This window comes from Octopus bimaculoides, chromosome 26 (assembly GCF_046866305.1).
Source record: "Octopus bimaculoides isolate indiv1 chromosome 26, ASM4686630v1, whole genome shotgun sequence".
NCBI classification, from domain to species: Eukaryota; Metazoa; Mollusca; class Cephalopoda; order Octopoda; family Octopodidae; genus Octopus; species Octopus bimaculoides.
Genome location: NC_142953.1, coordinates 4768139 through 4793401, shown reverse-complemented (window position 1 = coordinate 4793401; position 25263 = coordinate 4768139). Strand labels below are relative to the sequence as shown.

The following is a 25263-nucleotide window of genomic DNA, read 5'->3' as shown; positions in this document are numbered from 1 at the left end:
AGTAATAGTGATGGTGGTGGTAGTAGTAGTAGTAGTAGTGATACTAGTAGTAGCTGTGGTGGTGGTTGGAGCAGAAGTTGTCGTAGTAGTAGCAGCAGCCGTGGTGGTTGTAGAAGTAGTAGCAGTAACAATATTGGTAGTAATACTAATAATAATAGTGGTATTATAGAAGAAACCAGCATCATCATCAACGTCGTCATCATCATAATCATTATTATTGGTAGTAGTAGGTGGTGTTGTTGTTGTTGTTGAATGTAACCAATTCACCAGAAACCGTTATCGACTGCTGACATATTGGTTAACACCCATTTCTGATAGCAACAATAGTGACTAACCAACTGGCTACATATATTCTCACCTCCCCTTTTAAACATACACACATAAATGCATACATAAATATAAACTAGATATCAAGTATATAGAACATCAAATCAGTAAACAACTAAAACAAATTTCTTCATTGGATTTTCTTTTCTTTTGTTATTCACAACCTGATATTGTCTAATTGTCATTGACAGAAAACTAGGTAGAACTTATATAAACCCCCGGAAACTGTATATTGTATTCAGAGATCCTGCTATACATTCATATATACATGCATACATGCCTGCAGTCACACATATGCACATAAATACATACACACATGTATCGTCAACATCGTTTAATGTCCACTTTCCATGCTGGTATGGGCTGGACGGTTTGACTGAGGGCTGGCAAGCCAGAAGGCTGCACCAGGCTCCAATCTGATCTGGCAAAGTTTCTACAGCTGGATGCCCTTCCTAACGCCAACCACTCCAAGAGTGTAGTGGGTGCTTTTATGTCCCACCGGCACAAGGGCCATTCAGGTGGTACTGGCATCGACCATGCTCAAATGGTGCTTTTTATGTGCCACTTGCACAGGAGCCAGTCCGACAGCACTGACAACAACCATGCTCGAATGGTGCTTTTAACATTCCACTGGCACGGGTGCCAATCAGGCGGTACTGTCATTGGCCATGACAATGATTTCACTTGCCAGCATAGTTTATTATCCAATGATTGAAGGGAACTCTTAAATGGGCTGGTTATGCAGGTTTTTCTCAGCTTCACCTCATTTTCAAGTGAAGGGCTAGAGACAGCCTCATGACAAATACATTCTACAATCTTCTGAACTTTACATTCATTGATTTTTGCTATTGCAAGTTAGCACTGGCTTCCTTAGGTTACAAAATTTCTGTTAACTTAAGGATATATTTCAGGCCTTCATAATGAAGCAATAAATATTCTGTTGCCAATACTGGAACTTTGTATGCAGGACTTGGAGTGAAATTCTTGGTAGCTTAGTGAATCTGCTGCTAAAAATTTGGTAACTTATCACCAGGTCAACAAAGGATATGCATGTATACAGCTATTGCTGAATTATAGTAATACAATATTGCGATTATTTATGTAACATTCAGCAATGAACAACTGATGATGCGTTGAAACAATTATAGTAACTTGTAATAAGGCCAGTCCAATCTATCTTCTTGGATTAATATTTGTCTCTACCTTACTCAGAAACAGGTGAGGGTTGTTGATAGGAAGGGCATCCAGCTTCAAAAAACCTGCCTCAATCAATTCCTTCCAGTCCATGCAAGCATACAGAAGTGTATGCTAAAATGATGGTGATGATGATGATTATAATGATTTTGTAATCTAAATTTTTTATCATACATTTAAAATTAAGAGGTATAAACAAAAATTGAAAAAGAGGGAAATAAGCAGCAGCAGTAGTAGCAACATCAGAAGCAGAGGTTAATGTATTTAATGCACAAAATCTTTTTGCAATTGAGAAAAGTCAATAAAATGAAATAATGTAAATTAAAACAAAGATTATTGCCCTGAAACTAATTCTATTCAGCACTATTATATCGTTATATTAATTATGGCAATTAATTGATAATCATAAATTTAGTTGATTGTTAAAATGATAAATGAATCGCTATTAACATTCTAATATGTTTTTAGTCCTGGTTTGGCTTGGGTCCATGGTTGTGTGATTGAGAAGTTCTCTCCATGACCAAGAGATTCTAGGAACAGTTTCACTGTATAGCATCCTGGGTAAGTATCTTCTGCTATAGCCCTGGGCCAACAAACCCCATCTGAGTGAATTTGGTAGTTGGAACCGCAGAAAGCCTGTTTTTTTTTGTGTATGTATATACATACCTATGTGCATATATGTATGTATTCACCTGCATGCATATATATATAGCCAAGTGAGACCAAAATCCAAGGCCTCTGCCAGGGATGCAGCCAGCCCACTTATGTGTACCATTCCTTCATTGGACACTAAACTCCGCTTGTGAAGACCCGTTGAGGCAAGTGAAATCGAAATCAAACTAAATTTGACGACTGGCACCCATGCCAACATCTCTTTCACTGAACACTAAACTTGGCTTGCGAAGACCTGTTGGGGCAAGCGAAAGCGAAATTGTGATGGCACCTGTACCTGTGGAGGACTAAGAGCACTGTCCGAGCGTGATCGTTGCCAGAGCAGCTGTTTGGTTTCCATGCCAGTGGCATGTAAATAGCACCATTTGAGCGTGATCGTTACCAACGTCGCCTCCCTGGCACTTATATATATATATATATATATATATATACACACTCACATATATAAATTATAAACTCTACATGTATTGAGCACATTTTTCTCATTCATTTGACATTAAGCATTATATGTACACACACACACACACACACACACATACATATATATATACACACACATATACAAGTTATAAATATATATATGTAAATAACTTACTTTAATAATATATATATATATATGTATATATATTTTATATATACATAGTAGTATAAAACATTATAATAATTCACATATATATATATACACACGCATCATTGTATTCTTTTATTGTTTTATGTTGTTGTCTCCTTGGGCAACACAGAAATCTAATGTTTCGAATAATTTTATGATGTTTGTATGTATATTTAAATTGATGTCATGTGAAAATTTTTCACTGTGGCAAAATATATAAATAAAAAACAATTATGTACACAGTAATTTCCTGTGTGCATACAAATCTGAAAATAATAATTTCAACCTGTATCTCATATTTAGGGAGAAGACATAACTGTAGGTGAGGGTTTCGGAAAGCAGGTGTCATTACATTGTATGGAACACATATGTACAAATGTGTGGTTATGTTTGCTAACAACCACATGGTTCTGGGTTCAATCCCTATATGGAATACTTTGGCAAAGTGTATTTTACCATAACCATAAATTTTAATAGATTTAAACTCTAACACACACACATGCCCATATCTCTTCAAAAATCAAAGTTAAAGAGGATAACTATGGACAACTGCTTGAAAACCTTTAGCTTCTGTACCCAGATTATAAATTCACGTTTATACCAATGGAATTGATACACATGGTTATGTTAATAAATTCCTAAGTGACAATCTGGATAAGCCAGGGTTTTCAGAAAAAAACATTCAACCAGCTAACACACACATTACAAATACAATCTATGTGTGCACACACACACACACACACACACACACACACACGTGCACACACACACACACACACATTATTTTATTTGCCTTAGTAATTTGGACCACAGTAATGCTGGGATACTCTTAGTCAATCAAACTTATCCAGGTACTTAATCCGTCAAGCTTTTCATTTACCAGTCTGCTACCTGATAGGGATATAAATGAACTTACACTGGGTGTCAAGTGTGTGGGGTGGATGTGCGAGAAAACACACAGGTACATATACATATGTATGCACATACCTACACACATGTATGTTGTGCACACACACGTGTGTGTGTGTGTGTGTGTGTGTGTGTGTGTGTATATATATATATATATATATATATATATATATATATCATCATCATCATCATCATCGTTTAACGTCCGCTTTCCATGCTAGCATGGGTTGGACGATTTGACTGAGGACTGGTGAAACCGGATGGCAACACCATATATATAAAATAATACAAAGAATATATATACATGTATACACACATATATGTACATACTTACATCTACATGTGTATATATATGCATATCAGGGTACAGGACGTTAGAACAATGAACTACAGACAACGGAACGAACACATAGGAAAACGGAAAGCCACTTGGAATATCCCTTCATCAGCTGTCTCTATTCCAACTAGACGTTTCGAAGATAAGACAGAACGTACTCTAGAATAGTCTCTTCCTGAGTAGTGGATCAACCCACTACACAGAGGATTCCAAGGTGGCAAACACAAACCAAGACAGGAAAAATATATATATATATATATATATATATATATCATCATCATCATCATCTTCACCATCATTTAATGTCAATGCTCCTTTTGTTGCTCCTTTTCGTTGAAAATCATTCAACCCTTTAGCATTCAGTTTATTCTGTCAGATGTAAAGCTTATTTATTTACAATGTTTTGAATTAATCATGCTTTATCTTGTAGCTTAGTGATTTTGACGAGATTGTTTAGCTTTAAAATGACATTGTAGGATAGGTGTGAGAGGCCAGATTTGGCTTGTTTGAACATAAATCAGGTTAGATATTTAAGGTGGATATGACTGGTTTAAGTGATCCAGAATACAATCAAATATTTGAAAGGTGTCATTTTTTTCCCACCTTTTCCAATGAAGGAATTGATAAAACAACTATATTTTCAGAAAAAAGATTGAACACCATGTCATAGAAGCAAGGTATCACAAGCTCAGGAAAAGAAGTTGCAGAAACAAATCTCTGAAATGGGTTGTTCAAAGCCCTCGATCTTAATCCTGTAGAACACACACATTGGAATATCTTGACAGAATGCAGAGAGCAAGATTGCTGAAAATTACATCAATTAGAGAGATAAAAGAAACATTGATCAAAGAGTAGATAAATATGTATCTTTCTCTCATTGATAATGTAATCAAATACAAGCCTAATTAGCTAAAAGCCATGATATTAGTTCAAGGAGAGTCACAAAAATACTGAGACAAACTTTCATTCATGTTGGATAATTTTACATATTAAATTAATATTGTGTGTTATTAAGCAGACTATAAAGTTTTTGCAAGCCATTGTGTGTGTGTGTGTGTGCATACACACAGATGCATCGCATACATACAAGCTTCCATATAGCTTCTATCTTACAATTTCATTGCCAAAGCATTGGTCAACCTGCAGCTATAGTACAAGATACTTGTTCAAGGTGTCATGCTGTGACATGGAACTTGAAGCCATATGGTTATGAAGTGAACTCCAAATCCATATTACCATACCTGCATCTATCTATCTATCTATCTATTTATCTATCTATCTATCTATCTATAAAAAATGTATGTGAATACAATTGTATTTACATACACGTTTACATGTTTTCTAGATATACATATACATAAATATATATATAACTCAGTCTATCTATCACTTTATCAGTCCATCTGTCTCTCTCTCTCTCTCTCTCTTTCTTTCTTTCTCTCTCTCTCTCTCTCTTTATCTATCTATCAATCTATCTCTCTATCTATTTGTCTATCTAGCTATCTATGATTAAAAATATGAAACAGTTTCTCAATTAATAAAAGAACAAGAATTACAAAACAAAAAGCATTAGAAGAAAACATAATGAAAAATAAAAAAAAAACAATAATAAACCCAAAACATTGATATGCATTGATAACAGTGGTTATTACAAGCAATTAAATTTTCTTGCAGATAAGAGATTTATATTCTTAAAAATATTTAATACAAACGATATGTTTAATGAAAATACTCAAAGGACTTTTAAACAATATTTTACAATTTTAATTTTAATGCAGACTGATTTCAATTTAAAATTAAATATTTACATTAACCCTTTATCAATTAATTTTTATCAAAGATTCTCGTATATCAGTTACTCTTGAAGCAGTTTTAATTTGATATGTCGAGCTAATTCCATTTAAATTATGAATCCATCACTTTTGCTTTGTAAATTTTTCTTGGGTCATATTGATTTAATTTTTATATATTTTACTTGTTTCAGTCATTGGACTGTGGCCATGCTGGGACAATGCTTTGACAAGTTTAGTCAAACGAATCGACTCTAGTACTTCTTTTAATCCTTTATCTTCTACTTCAGTCAGTCAATGACTGTGGCTATGCTGGGACAACATCTTGATGGGTTTAGTCAAATAAATCAACTCCAGTACATCATTTATCTTTTATTTCTTTCAGTCATTGGACTGCAGCCATGCTGGAGCACCACCTTGAAGGGGTTAGTCAAATGCATGAACACCAGTACTTATTTTTTTTTTTTAAATGGTAATGATTCTGTCAGTCTCTTTTGCCAGACCACTAACTTGTGGAGACATAAACAGACCAACACCAGTTGTCAAGCAGTAGGGAACAGACACAAACACACAGAAGTGCGTGCACACACACACACACATATATATATATATATATATAACAGGCTAAATAAAATATTTCTTTAGATATTCCTGTTTAAGATGATCACTTTTGTCAGTGTGTTGAAGTAACAAGTCTTTTGTTCACTCAAACATGTTTAGTGTTAGCCAAATTCTGCTCAGACTAGATGCTACTAGCAGAATAAATGGAAGGACATGTAGTTCAAGATATGAGAAATGATGAGATTGTCATGGGAGGAGTGTCTTTTGGACCAAAGGTTTGCTAGATAAAGGCAGACCTGAGGTTAAGCAGCAACAACTTGTTAAACTAGATACATGAAAGGGCAGGGTGGTCATGGAAGAAGCATCTTTGACTGAGGAATAAACGATAATCAGATGGAGCAATGTCTGGCATATATGGTGGGTGGGGGATCATTTCCCATTCAAACTGCTCCAGCCTTTGGAATGTCATCCTTGCTGTATGTGGCTAAGTATTATCCTGATGGAAGAACACCTTTTTGTCTTGAAAGTAAAGATGGTTGTTTTTCTTCTAGCGCTGACTTAAACCACTCTAGCTTTCTCACAGAAGATCTCCTTTGTGGCAGTGACACTTACAATAATAATGTGATGTCAAGACAGGAAGACAGTACCACACACACACACACGCACACACACATATATATATGACAAGCTTATTTAGGTGTCTGTCTAACAAATTCACTCACTAGGCTTTGGTTGTCCCAAGACTATAGTAAAAGGTTCCACACAGTGAGACTGAACCTGAAACCATGAGGTTGGGAAGCAAACTTCTTAACTACACATCCATGCCTGTATATGTGTGTGTGTGCGTGAGTGTGTGTTTGTGCATTAATTTATTGATTGACTTACTGAATTATCAGCATTACACAGAAAAAGTATATTTTAATGTAGCAATATTCATGAGTTTTCATTTGAGATGTTATAATAACTGTCATGTTCGCTTGTTTTCAGGTGTGACATTAAGCAGGACAAGATTTGCTATAAATGTCTTTTGGAATGAGTTCTTTTTATTATTACTGTCTTCATGAAACACTTTAAAAACGAGAGAAAATCACCATTTATTCTAGTGTTGTTCTTTAACCCCAAGTCATCCCAAATTGAGCAGAACTATATTTAAAGGCATTCCAACTTTGATCATCACCTCTGATTTTTTTCAAGGTATAGTTTATCACATTTTTGTTCCTTCTCCCAACCAGTTGTCAAATAGTGGGGAGGTGGGTGACAGCCAAAGGCACAAAAACACATAATAGCTTTCTTCAGCACCTTCAAGTTTTTTTAACCAATTCATCCCACACAGGGAGACTCATTCATACATTTCCCCCAACCAAATACAGTCTTTGCCTGCCGAAAGTCTGTTTGTCTATAAGACCCACATTGAACTCTTACTCAATAAATCATTCCCATGTTATTCCTTGTCAGTTTTGTCACTCTCCTCTGGCATATTTCATCATAATAGAGTTCCACCTGTTTCTCTTGATCTACCAACAAATTTTTTTTTTTTTTTTTTATCATTTTATAAGATGAAAGTCTATTAAAACAAACAAACAGAAAATTAGAGAAAACTCCTGGATATAATAATAATAGTGGTTTCAAGTTTTGGCACAAAACCAGCAATTTTTGGGGAGGGGATAAGTCAATCAACTCAACTCCAGTGCTCAACTGATACTTATCAACCTAGAAAGGATGAAAAACAAAGTCAACCTCAGCGGAATTTGAACTCAGAATGTAAAGATGGACGAGATGTTGCTAAGCATTTTGCCCAGTGAGCTAACAATGCTGCCTGCTAACCACCATAATAGTAGTAGTAATAATAATAATAATAATAATAATAATAATAATAATGATGATGATGATGATAATAATAATAATAATAATAATAATAATATGATGGAGAAGAAATATAATTAAAGAAAATGAAATTCCATTACACTATAAATTTCTGCAAAAATGTATTTTTTAAGAAAACAGAGAAAATAAAAAAAAATTTAATTCATAATATTTACTTGAACTTATAACATTTACATATATTCTGTTTCTGAAAACATAATAAATCTTAAAACTCAACATGAAAACTAAAAACACTGTGTTGTCTGGGAGCTTCCCACCAACCATATTTACTTGTATATAAGTCACAATATTTTATACTCGATTTTAAGTGAAGAAACAGGGGTGCAATTTAAACATGGGGCAAATCTAAAACTATGAAGGTGAAGGGGAAAAAAATTGTACCAGGATTTAACACTAAATTAGGGTTATGATTTGTACATGAGTAAATATCATACCATATTTGTTAGCATTTAAAAATGCACTTTTTTTCAAAATAATAATAATCATCATCAATTAATGTCTATTTTACAAGCTGGTATGAGTCGGACGGTTTGACAGGAGCTGCCCATGTTCCATATCTGTTTTGGCATGGTTTCTATAGCTGGATGCCCTTCCTAGGTCAGTTAGATAGATCTGATTGATTATTGGAAATAGTTAAATAATTTGTGCATCTACATAAAACAAATAGAAAAGATAGGGACAAACAAGAGGGAAAGGAATCTTTTATCTTTTACTTGTTTCACTCATTGAACTGTCGCTGTGCTGGGTCACTGCCTTGAAGGGTTCTAGTAGAACAAATCAACCATTGCTTTTTGTTTTGTTTTAGAGGCTGGTACTTATTCTTTTGGACTCTTCTCTTTAAACTGCTAATGCTATAGGAACGTAAACAAACCAGCATACACATGTGCAGACATAGATACACACACACACACACACATGTCAATGTATACGACTGGCTTCTTCCAGTTTCAGTCAATCAACTCCACTTACAAAGCTTTGGTCAGCCTGGGGCTGAAATAGAAGACACCTGCCCAAGGTGCCATGGAGGGGAACTGAACCCAAGACCCCTCAGTTTGGAGGTAGGCTTCTTAACTACAAAACCATGCCTGCACCTACATATGTATGGGTGGACAAAAAGTCATGCATCAAAACTATTGACATTTTATTTATATTACTTTATTATCATTATTATTATTATTACTACTACTATGTTAATACGTCTAGATACTGATTATGTTGTTTCCAGTATATTTAGATGTTTAAATGCGCACACACACACACACACACACATATATATACAGACATAGATAGATAGATAGATAGATATGTTTATAGATGTGTGTATGTTACAGAGATTGAGAGAGATGAGTAGGTGTGAGTGACACAAAAAAAAAAAATTGCAAGCTGCAATATAGGCAAAAGAAAAAAGAAAAAAAAAATTAAAAATACGGGCATATTAATTACTGTAATCAACAAAGCATCATCATTAAGACAACATTTTTATAAATATCAAAGCACAAATTAATTAAAAGTTGTTAAAAGGGGAGAGAGTTTGATATTCAGTTCATAGCAGTTTTATTTTGTTCCCATATTTTTTTCATTCTCTTTATTCTAATTAGAATTGCTGAGATACTTCATTCATTAATTCATTCATTAATTAATTCATTCATTCATTAATAATAGTAGTAATGTTAGTAACATTTCACTGTCTCATACATGTCAATATGAGGCTGTGAAAAGGGGAAAAGAAATGCTATGCATGTTAACTCGTATTCTGGCAATGAACTTGTTTTAGTCTGTTGTCACTGAGGTCTAGAAAAGATCAGACAAAATCACATCTTCCTCTTATCACATTACCTACATCAAATTTTTAAAATTTCAATTAATTAGTATACAGGTATGGCTATATGATTAATGAGCTTGCTTTGCCATCACATGTTTTTGGTGCTTGTGTGGCAGAAGTGACCAATAGGGAGAAGTGTGTGTGTATGTGTTATGTGTATGTATATATATATATCTGAGTGTGTATATATGTGTGAGTGTGTATATGTATGTATGTATATATATATATATATATATATATATATATATATATATAGACATACATGAAGGTGTGTGGCCTAGTGGTAGAAGCATTGCACCCACAATCGCTAGATCATGGGTCCGATTTCCAAACCAGATGATGGGTTCTGTTCTGGAGTAAAACACACCATTTCAATCAGCTGTAAATGGGTAACCTTGTAACAGAAAAGCCTTCCAATCAGGGGTTATATTGGTAATGATGCCACCCTGCCTAACCAGCTGGGTGGCATCATTCAAAAGCTAAAACAAAGCATATTGCATTGTGACCAGTGACATATAACAATATCCAATAGTCTCATTGATACCATTATATATATAGGAAAATGAAAAATAATAATAAGGCAGAATGCTAAACTGGAAGCATATTTTAATAAAGATTTCTCTAACTGGCTTTCATTGTGAAGCAAATTTTCAAGAAGAGGGAGAATGAAAATGTTTTTTACAAAGAAGTACAAAATGAAGAAAATAATATATTAAAAAGTAATATATAAAAAAATAAATATACCAATACATTATATTGTCTTTGAGCTTTCAAAGTTCAATGGTAATCCATGTATATAATGGTTGGAAAAATAAGGATGCATGAGAATTGAGAGTTGTGTTAGGTTTAAGAAAAGGGCTAAAAGTTTGTGTTAAGCAGGAAGTGTGGCGTCAAAACAGGAAGTGTGTGTAAGGGGAGACAAATCTTTTCAGTTGGAGTTATGAACTCTTTTTCAACAGGAAGTTTATGTCTGTTCCTAGAAAAATAAGTTATATATACACACACACACACATACATACATATACACATACACATATATGACTTATCAAGTTGTGGGGCGATGAACACAAACAAAACAATACATACACACACACATATACAATGGGTTTCACAAAAGTTACAATCTACAAAAGTCACTCACAAGACGTTGGTCAGCCACAGCTATAGTAGAAGACAATTATCCAAAGTAGTGCAGGGTGGGGCTGAACCTAAAACCATGTATTTTATCTCCTTTTGATTACATCGACTACTTTTGAAGGTGGTAAAGTGGCCAATGTGTCACACTAAGGGGTCAAACTCAAAACCATGTGATCATGAAGTGAACTTATTGACCTTATGACCAAAACATTTCATTTCTCTCTGAACCCACTATATTTCAAAGTTGAGAGGGCATCATGAAGAAAAAGCTTATGTTAGATAGTTGAGAAACTGAAAGTTGTCACGAATATATGACTAAATTATGAAAGAATGAAAAGACAAAGTAGATACTTATATTTACAAACAAGTTAAATAACATTTACATATTATTATTTAGAGATTTTCTAATAAATTGAAAAATCTGAAACAAAACATCAAAATGTTCTAATTAGATACTTTTGGAAAAAAAATACAAAAAAACACAAACTAACTTTGTGAAATTCAAATGATTTGCGTTAATTAACACCAGAAAATTATATGGTCGACATAGGCATTTTATTTTCCTGAAAATTTGAATTAGACCTGATCAAAAAACATCTATAATCTTTCTGCAAAGTAATGAAATTTAAATATTAACTTGGAATTCCACAAAATATTTTTTCCCCTCCTTTCTCAAACATCTGAAGAATGTATTTTACAAATATCGTTTTTAATTTCAGGGCAAAAATGAATGAAAAATTAAGAATTAGAATTTTAAGTAAAAATATTTGAAGGCAACTATGTCAGTTAAATAACAATCTTGCATGGAGAGTATTGATTTCTAAAGAACATAGAAGACTGATAACAATGATAATGACAACGATGATGATCATCGTCATCATCATCATCATCATCATCTCTTTATTGGCCACAGGGCCTTCACACATAACAAAACATTTTAAACAACCCAAAATAAAAGCAAAAAGTCATACTATAACATGTCAAAGTTATTACAGATCAATCCTAAGCATCATTCAACCTTTAGCACACTGAAGGTAAATCATGTTGCCATATGAGTTTTTCTCTCTCTCAATGTGACACAATATGCCTGCCGCTACAGAGGAGAAAACTCGTACAGCAACATGATTTACCTTCAGCATGCTAAAGGTTAATGTCCGGTTTTTCATACTTGTATGAGATTGCTGAGGTAGATTTGCTATGACCAGATGTCCTTTGTATTGCCAACCCTCACCTATTTCTAAGCAAGGTAATATTTCACCAAGACCAGACATACTTTCATGGAAGACTGGGAATGAGGGACACTATTTGCATGATGGTGACATTCATTCACAATGTATCAAATGAAGTCAAGGTAAGGAAACAGTAGCATGAATGCATGCATGCATACATACATTACATACAATACATACATACATATATACATGATGAGCTTCTTTCTGTTTCTGTCTAACAAATCCACTCACAGAGCTTCGGGCAGCCTGGGGCTTTAATAGAAAATACTTCTCCAAGGTGCCATATACTGGGACTGAACTCAGAACCATGTGGTTTGGAAGCAAACTTACAACCACACAGCTATGCCTGTGCTTACTGACAACTGCACTTACTCGATATTCCTTAGATAACAATTCCATAATGTGTATCATACAACATTACCAATGAATCATAAAAGCCAAATTACATGTTAAAGCAAATAATACTTTTGGATTATAAAAATATACTCTAACATAACAGGAAGAGCACAAGTAGGGGTTTACCATTTCTTAGAAATGCTATTGTATCATTAACAGAATAAATTGATTTTATTAACTGTTACGGCACTTCAAGAGAAGATAAAATCATACATAAACAATAGATATAATAGTTTTGTGGTGAACATAGTGGCTTCTATTAACACTAATGAGTTCAAATAAACTACGCCATACCAATTGCTTTATTTTCTTAGGTAAGGTCACATTGCTTTGCTCTTTAGTAAAGTCAGCAAACAAATAGATAACACCTTCAATTAATGGTCGAGTGCTTATTGCTAAGGAGAGCATCCTTCTATAAATCTATATTTGTATTTACACATGTTTCCAGTCCAGATAATGTAATTACACATCTGTTGTGCAGTTGATATGGTAACAGATGTCGTCCAGACAAATCCTACAAATTAACACAAGTATATTAAATCAAAAGAGAGAATAATGTTGACGGTGGTGATGGTGGTGGAAATAGTGCTTAGTGCTCATAGGGGTGTTGGTGGGGTTACTATGGTGGCAGTGGAAGTGATTTTGATGGTGATGGTTGTGGTGGTATTGGTAACAGTGCTCATGGTGTTGATGGTAACCATTATAGCAATGATAATATTACTAGTGATTGGGATGGTAGTTGTGCTTGTGGTAATTATGATAATGGTGATGGTGGTGCTGTTGGTAGTTCTGCTGATGGTGGTGATAGTGGTGTTGCTGGTAGCCACTGCGATGAGGATATTGACAGTAATGATGTCAGTGATAATGAGAAAGGTGATGATGTTTGTGGTGGTGATGATGTTGGCGTTAGTGATGGAGATGGTAATGGTAGTTATAGTTGTAGTGATGTTGTTGGCAGCAGTGATGCTTTTGTTGCTTTTATTGTTGGTGGTGTTGGGGTTGCTGATGGAGGTAGTGTTGGTGGAAGTAATGTTGTTGTTGTTACTATTGGCAGTGATGGTCATGTTGGAGGCAATGATAGTAATGGTGTTGCTGTAGATGGTGTTGGTGGCAGTAATGCTGAGGACAGTGGTGGTGGTTTTAATGATAATGATGATGTTCTAGTGGGGATGTTTGTGACGATGGTGTTAGTGATGGTGATGATGATGATGATAGTAGTGGTGATGTTGGATTTGGTAGATGTTGATGAATGATGGTAGTGTTGGTGATGTAATGGTGATATTGGCGATGGTGGTGGTGGTGGTGGTACTATAATCAGGTCCAGATTAAGACCCATTGAGGCTCTATGCACTTAAAAGATTTTGGTGCCACCATTTATATGCAATTCAAAATATAAACAATAATAAACCATGAAAAATTTTTTTGTTTTTCAAAATGAAGCAAAACTAACAGCAAGATGGAAAATAATGTTCGTTTTTGTATACTTTCATTTCACTTATATTTGAAAAGTTTTTCTTACATTTTTTAATAGTGTGTTTGTGTGTGTGTGTGTGTGTGCATGCTAGCATATAAGGGTAAACGAAGATGGAGAGAAAAGTATTCAAATACCATAGGTAAAGTTAAATACATAGTATTACATTGAAACTGAAAGACTTCAAAAACCATTAATACTTTAAGTTTTACATAACTGTTGTTCAGACAAAAGTGAACTTTTGAAGCAATACACTTTATATATATATATATATATATATATATACATACACACACACACACACACACACACACACACACACACACACACACAGACTCTACAGTGGAAATATCACTGTGTTGCTTGTATATCCTGGATTTTCAAATGTGTGGGTACATTAAATTATATCATACTCTAATTACTGTGTGACACAATATATATATATATATATATATATATATACACACACATGCACAACAGGCTTCTTTCAGTTTCCATCTACCAAATCCATTCACAGGGTGTTGGTTGACCTGAGGCTAAAGCAGAAGACACCCCCTTCAGTCATGAATGACCATGGGTTTGCACCTAGAAAGTGACCCTCCAAGGCACAAGTCTGGGCAAAGTTATTTGTGGAAGACCAGCAGTCACCCATGCATATCAGCCTCCCCTCTCTACACCACTGATATTATCCAAGTGAAACTTGAAGGCTGATACAGCTTGGCACCAATGACATCGCAGCTCATTTCTACAGCTGAGTGAACTGGAATAATGCGAAATAAAGAGTCTTGCTCAAGAACACAACACACGGCCCAGTCTGGGAATTGAACTCATTACCTCATGATTGTGAACCCAACACTCTAACCACTGAGCCATGCAGCTTCACAAACCATTAATATAAATATCTAACTTTATTTTAACAACAACAACAACAACAATAATACTTACTCTTTCATTGAGTCGCCTTCTTTTCTGCCGAGATGGAACCGGGTCATCTGATGGATTATTGTCAATAGCCCAATATGATCCCTACAGAAGAATTGAAGAATTTTAGATTTTCATATTTTAATCCACACAGAAATCATGTTTTATTTATTTACATTGAAACAGAACAATAAGTCGAAGCTGATGAGAGAAGCCTGTATGTGGTTTCTCGACCTGCTCGAAATAGAGGAAAATTTCTATACATCACTCATTGTTATTAAAATGGACAAAGAAAAACAAATCCACAATGGACAACATGGACATAGATGTAAATAAAGATGTATTGGAACATAGGTCAGTTGTGTCAAGTGTGACATAGGGCCAAACAACAAAAATAATTAACAGAATAAAGTACTTCTTGATCTTGCTGAAAGGCAGGCAATATGTCAGCTTATGTAGCAGAATACAAAATCAATAGACAACAAAAGTATGAGCAATTTTGTGCTCATTGTGGATATATAACATGGAAAAATGAATGGCAGTATTTGTTCTAGCTCTTTACATTTTGAGTTAAGATACAACAGTGGTCAACTCTGCTTTTCATACCACCGTGGTCAATAAAATACGATGCAAGACAAATTCTGCTGGTCAATGTATTCAGCTATTCTGTCCCCTAAAATTGCTTGTGCCAAAATTTGAAACCATTAATCATCATCATCACCACCACCACCACCACCACCACCACCACCACCATCATCATCATCATCAAGACAGCAAGCTAGCAGAATCGTTACTGCACCAGATAAAATGCTTAGTGGCATTTCATTTGTACTTATGTTCTGAGTTTAAATTCTGCCAAGGTTCACTTTGCCTTTCATCTAATTAGAGTCAATAAAATAAGTACCAGTTGACCACTGGGGGTCAGTGTCATTGACTAGCTCCCTCCCCCAAAATATCAGGCTCTGTGCCTATAGTAGAAAGGATTATTATTATCATTATAAATAATATTATCACTATTATATCGATGAAAACTAGCTCATTGGATTCCCTGTACCATATTCCAAGTATTAAAATGTGTGTACTCTTTAAATTGATTTAAAACTATTGTCGTTCCAAGGATTTTTTCCTCTTAGCAAAACTTTATAAATTACATGAGATTTTGAAATCCCCTTGAATGTATACTTAATTATAAATGAACCCCTGTATATTATACATCAAATTACAGATAATTGAATGTATTTTTGGAAAACAAACATAACATAAATAGTGCATTTGTTAGTCATATTGCCTATCTTTTGGCAAGTGAATTACAAGCTGAAAAATTTCTTTAGAGCAATTTGCACATTGCATATTATTACCTAATTGCAAAATATATCCTCCCTCGGTGCTTTTTATTATAAAATTATCCAATTTGCAACTCTACACAGTTTTGCATAATCAAAAATGTTTTAAGAAAATCCAATGAAGAAATAAGAGGATAGTCACAGCACACAAGTTCCAAGGTGGCTGTGTACTTCAACATGACAACTTCCAAAATTTTACATTACACACATCATCACAAACAGAAAAGGAGTTAGGAAAATCTCTTTTCTCTAGTAATGAGCATGAGTTTAGATAAGTTTGAGACGTTTTGGCACAGTCATTTTGGTGCCGCCTATCTGGCCCTACATATTTGCTGATGACTTATTTGACATAAGACATTTTAATATTTCTCTCATTCACTCCATCCTTTTCTCCTCTCTCTCTCTCTCTCTTTCTGTTTATGCATGTGAGCATGTGGCTATGTTTGTATGTATGTGTAATGTCTCTTTCTTCCTCTCTGTTTTAGTATACATATAGTTCTGTTCATATGCATGTGTGCATTTGCCTCAAGGGCCAAAATGTACCATCACCAAAACTGGTTGATTGTCCACTGAGCCATGCCAAACCATAAGCATCCAAACAGCTGCACCCAATGTGCCACATGAGATATGGATCATCATTAGGTAGACTGCACTACTAAAAACATTCAAGACAATCTTTTGTTAGGCATGCTATTTAAAAAGTACCATGGGCAACAGTTTGCCCTATTTGCTAGAAACAACAGCCAAACAATCCTCAAATCATAACTGACAATTAAAAAAAGAAAACAGAAAATCTCATTGAAAGAGTAGTCTCAGCTAGGTATTTTGAGAGAATCAAAACTAAAACACGATGAGTATGTTTGGAAAGCTTTTGTTAATAGGTTTGCTTGAGAAGGAATGATTTTGGGTTATTAGATTTAGTTGCTATTTCTAACAGTTCAAGTGAACATAGAGATTTGCATCATTAGCTCAACTAATGTGCATGTTTTGAATACATATATGTACAATGCATCTGTGCATACTGCATGTATGCACATGCACACACACACACCATAATGGAACTCCATTACTTTCAATGATGAGGATTCAGTCATTTGATCAAGTGAAATCCCTGCTCGTTCAATTAGCATGAAAGAAAAAGAAAATAAGTACATATTCCATGAATCTCTTCCAAACTGTAATTATTTTCTATCTATAACAAGCATCTCATTTTGAAAAATAATTTAGTTTAATTTATTTACCTCAGATTATGTCATGCTGACAATTTCTGATAAGAATAAAATGGTGCTACACATCAATACCTAAGACCAGAAATTTTTAAATCTTTGTAATAAGCAAGCAAGGGGGAAAAACCATGTACTCGACATGTCTTCTTCCTTGTTCTTTGACTTAAAATTCAGTTATCTAATCCTGCCAAGTATTATCAAAAAATGATTATCTCTCTTACACTAACTGGTCTCCAGGATACCCCATGTTTGATTCTACAGATACATGCACTCTTAATGTAATTCTCAGGCAGAATCAGAATGACACTGTGTGAAATAGCTGCACCTCGGAATTATGGGTATAATCCATCCAACAGACTTTTGCATCGTATCTGTCTACACTATTTCATCCACAAGGCTTAGATTGAACCAAAGCAATGGCAGAAGACATATATGATGATGATGTTCATGTATGCTGATATTAATTGATTGAATGAATAGGAAAAATGTATGCAGAAAAAACTTGCAATTATTCTAATCTATATCATTTCATCTTTATGATATAACATAACAAAGCTTAAAGAAATGTCATATGTTGTTCGACATTTAGTCATGGTTCAACAACAAATTCTCACAAGATATCTCAGCTGTTTATCAGATAATGGCCAAAAGGTGTTGACACCAATATTTTTTTCATCCAACAAAAATGCTGATTTAGCATGACTCATGATTTTGCTGAGTAGTCAATAGGGCTAGGATTATGAATAATTGTGCTGTTCTTTGAGCCTGACCATAAGAATTCTAAAAACCTACACTTCTTTGTAAGGGACAAATATATTGTTTCTTTTGGTTCTGACCAACTGACATCTTAAAGCACTCTTTGGTTCAGACTATTTTACTGGTTGTAGTTAAAACTTCATCTCATTCCACTAAACATACACTTCAAAGACATTCCAGCTAAGGCAGGCACATGTTTTTACGACACAGTCTACCTTGGATTACATTATATAATGTATCCTTTCCCTTATATATATGTGTGTGTGTGTGTGTGTTTGTGTGTGTGAGTGTGTGTATGTATACAGAGAGAGATAGAGAGATGATAAAGGAATAGATAAAGAGATAGATAGATAGATAGATAGATAGACAATAGAGGGAAGGAGCATGGAAAAATAGAAGATTGAGAGAGAAATATAACAGTACAAAGTAAATAGTTAAAAATGATTGGATGCTTTCATTACCTGGAAAATAGTGATCTTTTGTAAGTGTCTGTGTGGTTGTGTGTGGGTTACATTTTGTGTGAGTGTGCCTGTAGGTGTATGTGTGGGCATGCATGTGTACTTTTCCTTTCTTATTTCTTTCACCCTTATTTTGAAGACAAGAAAGTGTGTCAACCATTCTCTCTGTGGCTAATTTGAAATTGTAACAAATAGCTAAAAAAAATAAATAACTAAATATATAGATAATATAAAAGAGATAAACCATATCAGAAATTAATCTTTATAAATCATATAACAAACTCCTTTTTCTTTGAAGAAAATAGGTTTCCCTCTATAAAAGGACAGCAATTTCGATACCATGATAGTAGGAATGGATTTCATAGTTACAGACATTCATATATATATATATATATATATATATATATATATATATATATATATATATACACACACACACATACATACACACAAACATACTTTTTTACCTTTTGTATACAAACCTCTATATACTCCTTAAAATGCACAATATGTATTACAAATATACACAGTAATGCACGAATACATAAAACTATGTACAAATTACTGTACACTAGGTTTTGCAAATATGTACATTTATGCATGCCTATATAAAGCTTAATACAGACAATATGTTTACAATAGATATCTTACAATACTGTAATTGGCAGAAAACCATCTAAACTATACTTTGGATAGCATGAATTAATAATTTCATGTCTTTTTCTTTTTCTTTTTGCAAGTAGCAAGATTGCCAGCAAAACATTGTGGCTTCTCTTCACAAAAGAGCAAGCATTTGTGTGTGTGTGTATGTGTGCGTGTCTGAATGCACGTGTGTGTGCTTGCATGTGTTTGTGTGCATTTATATATGTTTGTGTGTGAGTGTATGTGTGTCTCTATCAAAATACATGCCACTATTTTAGGAAGGGATCAAAACATCAGCAAGCTTTCTAACCCCAGATTGGTTTGACTCTGGCAGATGTGGTACTTCTTTTATTCAAGGCAATGACTGACTGAATATGCATTTTCTTTATTAGGCATTCAATAAAATCGCCATTGGCTTCAACCACAGCCTCCAGACAACTTCAGACTCTTCTGTGGAAAATCTGTCTCAACAAAATCTCTCTGACCTGCGCAAGCATGGAAAAATAATGATGATGATTAAGATGATGATGATGATGATAATGATTAAGATGATGATGATGATGAAAGTAACGATGATGGTGATGATGATAATTAAGGTGACGGTGACGATGGATGATGTTTATTAGAATGATGGGGATGATGATGATGATGATTAATGTGATGATGATGATGGATAATGATATTTCATATTAGTATTGTATGGATTTCTGGCTCTATCATACATGACTCAACTTTGTGTAACTCAATTGCATAAACAAGTAGTTTACTGCTTGACTTTTTTGCTATGCTGCTTGTTAACATGTAGCTGTTTATTTATCTAGAAGTGGGTGGATGCTATTAATTGTAGGTCTTGTGCTAGCAAGATTTCTCTGTGGTGCCATTATTAAATGTTCATAGATACAGACCAGTTTGTAGGAATTGGGTTTAGAACAGTCATAAGGTAAGGAGAGAAGAGGAGATGGAGGAAGAAAGGGAGAACAGGCATGTAGACCTACAGACAAGCAGAGGAGTAGAAAAGCAATCATCATCACCACCTCTGCCATTATTATCATCATCAGTAGCAGCCTCACTAACATCACCATTATTGTCATTACCACCACTATCTCCACTACCACCACCACCATTGTCATTAGCATCCCCCCACCACCCACTATCATCATTGTCATCACCAACACCACTACCACCTCTACCATTGACATCACCATTACCACCCCATCATCATTGTTGTCACCATTTACCTCCATCTACCACTATTACCACTGCTGCCACCACCACCATCACTATCATCATCACAACTTCCACCAACATCATTGTCATCATCATCACCAGCACCATCGCCACCATTGTTGTCATCATCATTATTATTATTATTCATAGTCTCATCAATGCATCAAGTATTAACCATCCTTACATCCCAAACAATTAGGTACATATTAGGGAAAACCTACATGAAATGGTTGATGCTTAACAAATACTTGTGTAGAAAGACCTTAACAATATCTACAGGTCCTACTACTACTACTACTACCACTATTGCTACTATTACTACTACTACTACTACTACTACTACTACAACAACTGCTGCTGCAGCTGCTTTCTGGAATGTGCCTCACAGATGTATGTGCAGCTGTGAGAGGAAATCGTCGAATCATCATCCGTGAGTTATCAGAGGATGGGCAGATTGGTTATGGTTCAGTTCAGTCCATTATCACTGAAGATTTGGGTATGAGACACGTGTCTGTCAAGTTTGTGCTAAAACTGCTTTCAGCTGACCTTGATTGTGTCAAGAATGAAAACTTTTTGAAAACTTTGTGCAGGCCTCTGAGCAGGTATCACCAAGCTTTTGGCAAAATTTGATGTAGAGTCACTGCTCAACTTTCTCTGTCATGGCCAATGCAACAATCAAATACTACACACGTTCCTTCCAAGAAATGCAGTAAACAGCAGAAGTGAGTTAGAACAATAAAACTTAGTGCGCATGCACAGCAGAGCTCAAGGTCAATCTGTGCCAAGTGGCTTCACTCTGCATGTGCGTGCTTTAGCTTCATTACTTTGGCAACAGTCCGGATGCTTATTGATAGACAGACAGACAGACAGATAGATAGATAATGTGATCAAGCAGGCTATCAGATGTTGTCACACATCACTGGTCACAATGCACTTTGCTTCGTTTTAACCTTCAAATGATGTCACCCCACTGGCTAAACAAGTAGGCCAACATTCTCCACTAATCAAAAGGGGGACTGAAGCAATGTGAAATGAAGTGTTTTGTTGAAGAACACAACGTGCTGCCTTGTATGGGGATCAAACCATAATGTAGTAATCATCAAACAAATTCACTCACAAGGCATTGGTTAGCCTAGGGCCATAGAAGGCACTTGTCCAAGGTGTTGCACAGTGGGACTGAACGTGAAACCATACAGTTTCTAAAGAGTAACTTACTTAACAAAAGTGAAGACAAATTATATAAAATAACCAGAGCGAAAATACCATTATTAAAGGTTAAAAAAAAGCAAAAATAAAACAAAGATTTGTTCAATACAAAATCGAATTTCATCAACATAGATTAACAGTATCATTAGTTAGTTAGCACTAAGTGAAAAAAAAAAAGAAAAGAAAAATGCATAAAAGGAAGCAAAAAAAAATAACAAGCCCTCACCATTCACATCATTACAACAATCTTAAGCTTATTTTGGTTTGTTTTATATAAAAAGATGTCTTATGTATGGATATTTTACAAAGGAAACTAAATGCAAATTCTAATGTCTTTATTTCTGACTATAACTAGCAATTACCTTCTAAATACACATACAATTTGCATTATCAAAACTTATTTTATATGCAGTGAAGTTTCAAAATTGACAATGCTAGCAAATTATAAAGTAAAATGACCTCTAACCTTTGAGAGAGAGGGGGAGAGAGAGAGAGAGAGAGAGAGAGAGAGAGAGAGAGAAAGAGAGAGAGAGAGAGAGAGAAAGAGAGAGAGAGAGAGAGAGAGAGAGAGAGAGAAAGAGAGAGAGAGCTTAAGTAAGTATCCAAAGTAAATTATAGGTTCTGCATATTTTTTGGGCCTTATAGTTGATTTTGCTTTTAATTATAATAGCTGGGATAGTTCATTTATGAAATTAGACTTGAATTAAAATAAGAAGCCATTAAGTAGTTTAAAGTACAAGAAATACATCTAAGTGTTCAATATTCATTTAAAATAATGAAAAGTACATGGCTGTATGGCTAAGAAGATCACTTTATAATCCCATACTATCAGGTTCAATCTCACTATATGGCACCTTGGGTAAATGTGAACTTATCACAGAGGAACAGTAGAATCATCATAGTTTTAAAGTCCACGTTTCCATGCTTGCATGGGTCGAATGATATCAATTGAGTCAAATTTTCTGTGGCTGGATGGCTTTCCTGTCAACCTTTTAACGTTCAGATTATTCTGCCAAATGTAATGCTTATTTACTCACATCATTTTGAATTAATCATGTATTATCTATTATCTTGTAGCTTCAAGATTTCAGTTGATGTTATTGTTTATTTTCAGAATGGCATTGTAGAGTAGGTAGGCAGATGTTAGGTGTAATGTGGTTGCAGAAATTGTCTGACAGCCATGACTGGGTGCTCCTGCTTGTGTGGAATGATGCAGAATCCTATTGCCAGACATAGGATCTTCCAGCAGCTACCCTCTGCACCCAGGGCAGCACTACCTCCTCCAGGTACTTGATGTAGGCCTCCATGTTGAGGGCATGTGGGAAGATGAATGGCCGCATAATGTCACCATCACTAGTGATTACTCCAAACACCATGATGTTGACTGAATTTTTGATTTTTATCACTCTTGGTACATGTCCTCAGATTCACAGCCAAACTCTCTGAAATGTTCGTATTGGAGCTTCCAGTGTGAATGCCAAGCAGTACAGCATGTCATTTCCGAATTTCTGGCAGAGCAAATTGTGTCACTGTGCTGGTTTTCTCACAGACAGTGCCCAGCTGACCCTACCATAATGTGTAGTCGGCAAAATCAAAAACAAACAATGCACATGCACAAAATTAAAAATATAAAATGGTGACAATTTACCCACTGCACCCTGTATATATATATATATATATATATATATATATATTAGGAAGTTAAATGTTATGGCTGGAAATAGATTGACCACAGGTCTCACATTTATAAAGTGCTTAACAGCATAGGTTGCTCATCAGACTAAAAAACATCTGATGCATTGCCTATGCTGTTAAGCACTTTACAGGTGTGAAACCAAAGGTCGCTATATGACTGGTTATAACACTTAGCTTCCTAAAACAAAATATTAATGCTCTAATGCTTTAGAGTCTGCTTCATTTTTGGGGATATGAACTACTGACAATATAAATAGGGTAAAAGAGTAAAGACTCCCTTTGGTCATGAATGACTATGAGATTGCACCTAGGAAGTTCTCCTCTGAGGCACAAGCCCAGGCAAGGTTGTTTATGGAAGACCAGCAATCAGCCATGCATACCACCCTGCCCTCTCCATTCCACCAATGTTATACAAGGGAAAGGCAAAGGCTGATACAGCTTGGCACCATTGACGTCACAACTCATTTCTACAGCTGAGTGAACTGGAGCAACGTGAAATAGAGTGTCTTGTTCAAAAACACAATACAGAATCCAGTCTGGGAATCAAACTCGCTACCTCATGATTGTGAGCCAGATTCTCTCACCACCGAGCCAAAGGCATAAAAATGCATGAGCATATAGATGCACCCGTACTACAGCAGCACATATTCAGAAAAAAGGTTTTAGAGTATTAAAGCATGTAATATCGGCCTAACTTTGCATACAGGACCTGAGGTAATTTTTTTGAGATATTTTTTATTTTGAGGAAAAGTGCATCCTATATGCCATCAAATATGTTAATAATCAAAAATAAAATGAGAAACTAAGGAATATCATTCCTTCTGACTTCACACGAGAATAAGGAGGATTATAAACTTGAATCTAGCTGTAAAAAGGAAAAAAAAAAAAAAAGAAATACAGTTGAACAGTTCAAAGATTAGTAGAGCTATCAAACCCATGTGAGTGTAGTGAAAAGCAAAAAAAAAAAAAAAAGAAGGAAATCAAGCAAAATTTTTTTTGCTGTTTATTTTTTTTGCTGTTTATTTTTTTTGTTTTCAAAAAATTGTGTGAAGTTGAAAAGATAGAAAAGAGAAACTCAAGGTTTATTGAATTTCTTCTCTTTCATAAAACAAATCTTATACTTCTTGTGTCTCCTAGTTTGTAATTACACCGAAACCATCATCCCCACCACTACCACCACAATCAGCATTACCATCAACATCAGACACACATATCATGAAGCACCACCACCCTCTTCACTGCCATCATCATCATCTCTGTGACCCTCATCACCTGACATACAATTCACCACCAGTACTACTGACAACACCACACCATCAACCACCATGATGATCACCTGACATACCATCACCACCAGTACCACCATTGCTCACTACCCCATCTCTCACAACCACCCCTGCCAACATCACTGCCAACATCACTTCCACCACCACACCACCACCAGAAT

General features: G+C 35.0%; 1 protein-coding gene across 10 annotated transcripts in view; it reads right to left on the bottom strand.

The window, feature by feature from the left end:
- LOC106874983 (forkhead box protein J2) overlaps positions 1–25263 on the bottom strand; it is a 446415-nt gene that overhangs the window by 178406 nt on the left and 242746 nt on the right. For all 10 annotated transcript variants that reach the window (XM_089342755.1, XM_089342756.1, XM_089342759.1 and 7 more), the window contains exon 4: positions 15288–15368. In XM_089342755.1, the coding sequence (XP_089198881.1) occupies positions 15288–15368 (81 nt within the window). The remainder of the gene's footprint in view (positions 1–15287; positions 15369–25263) is intronic.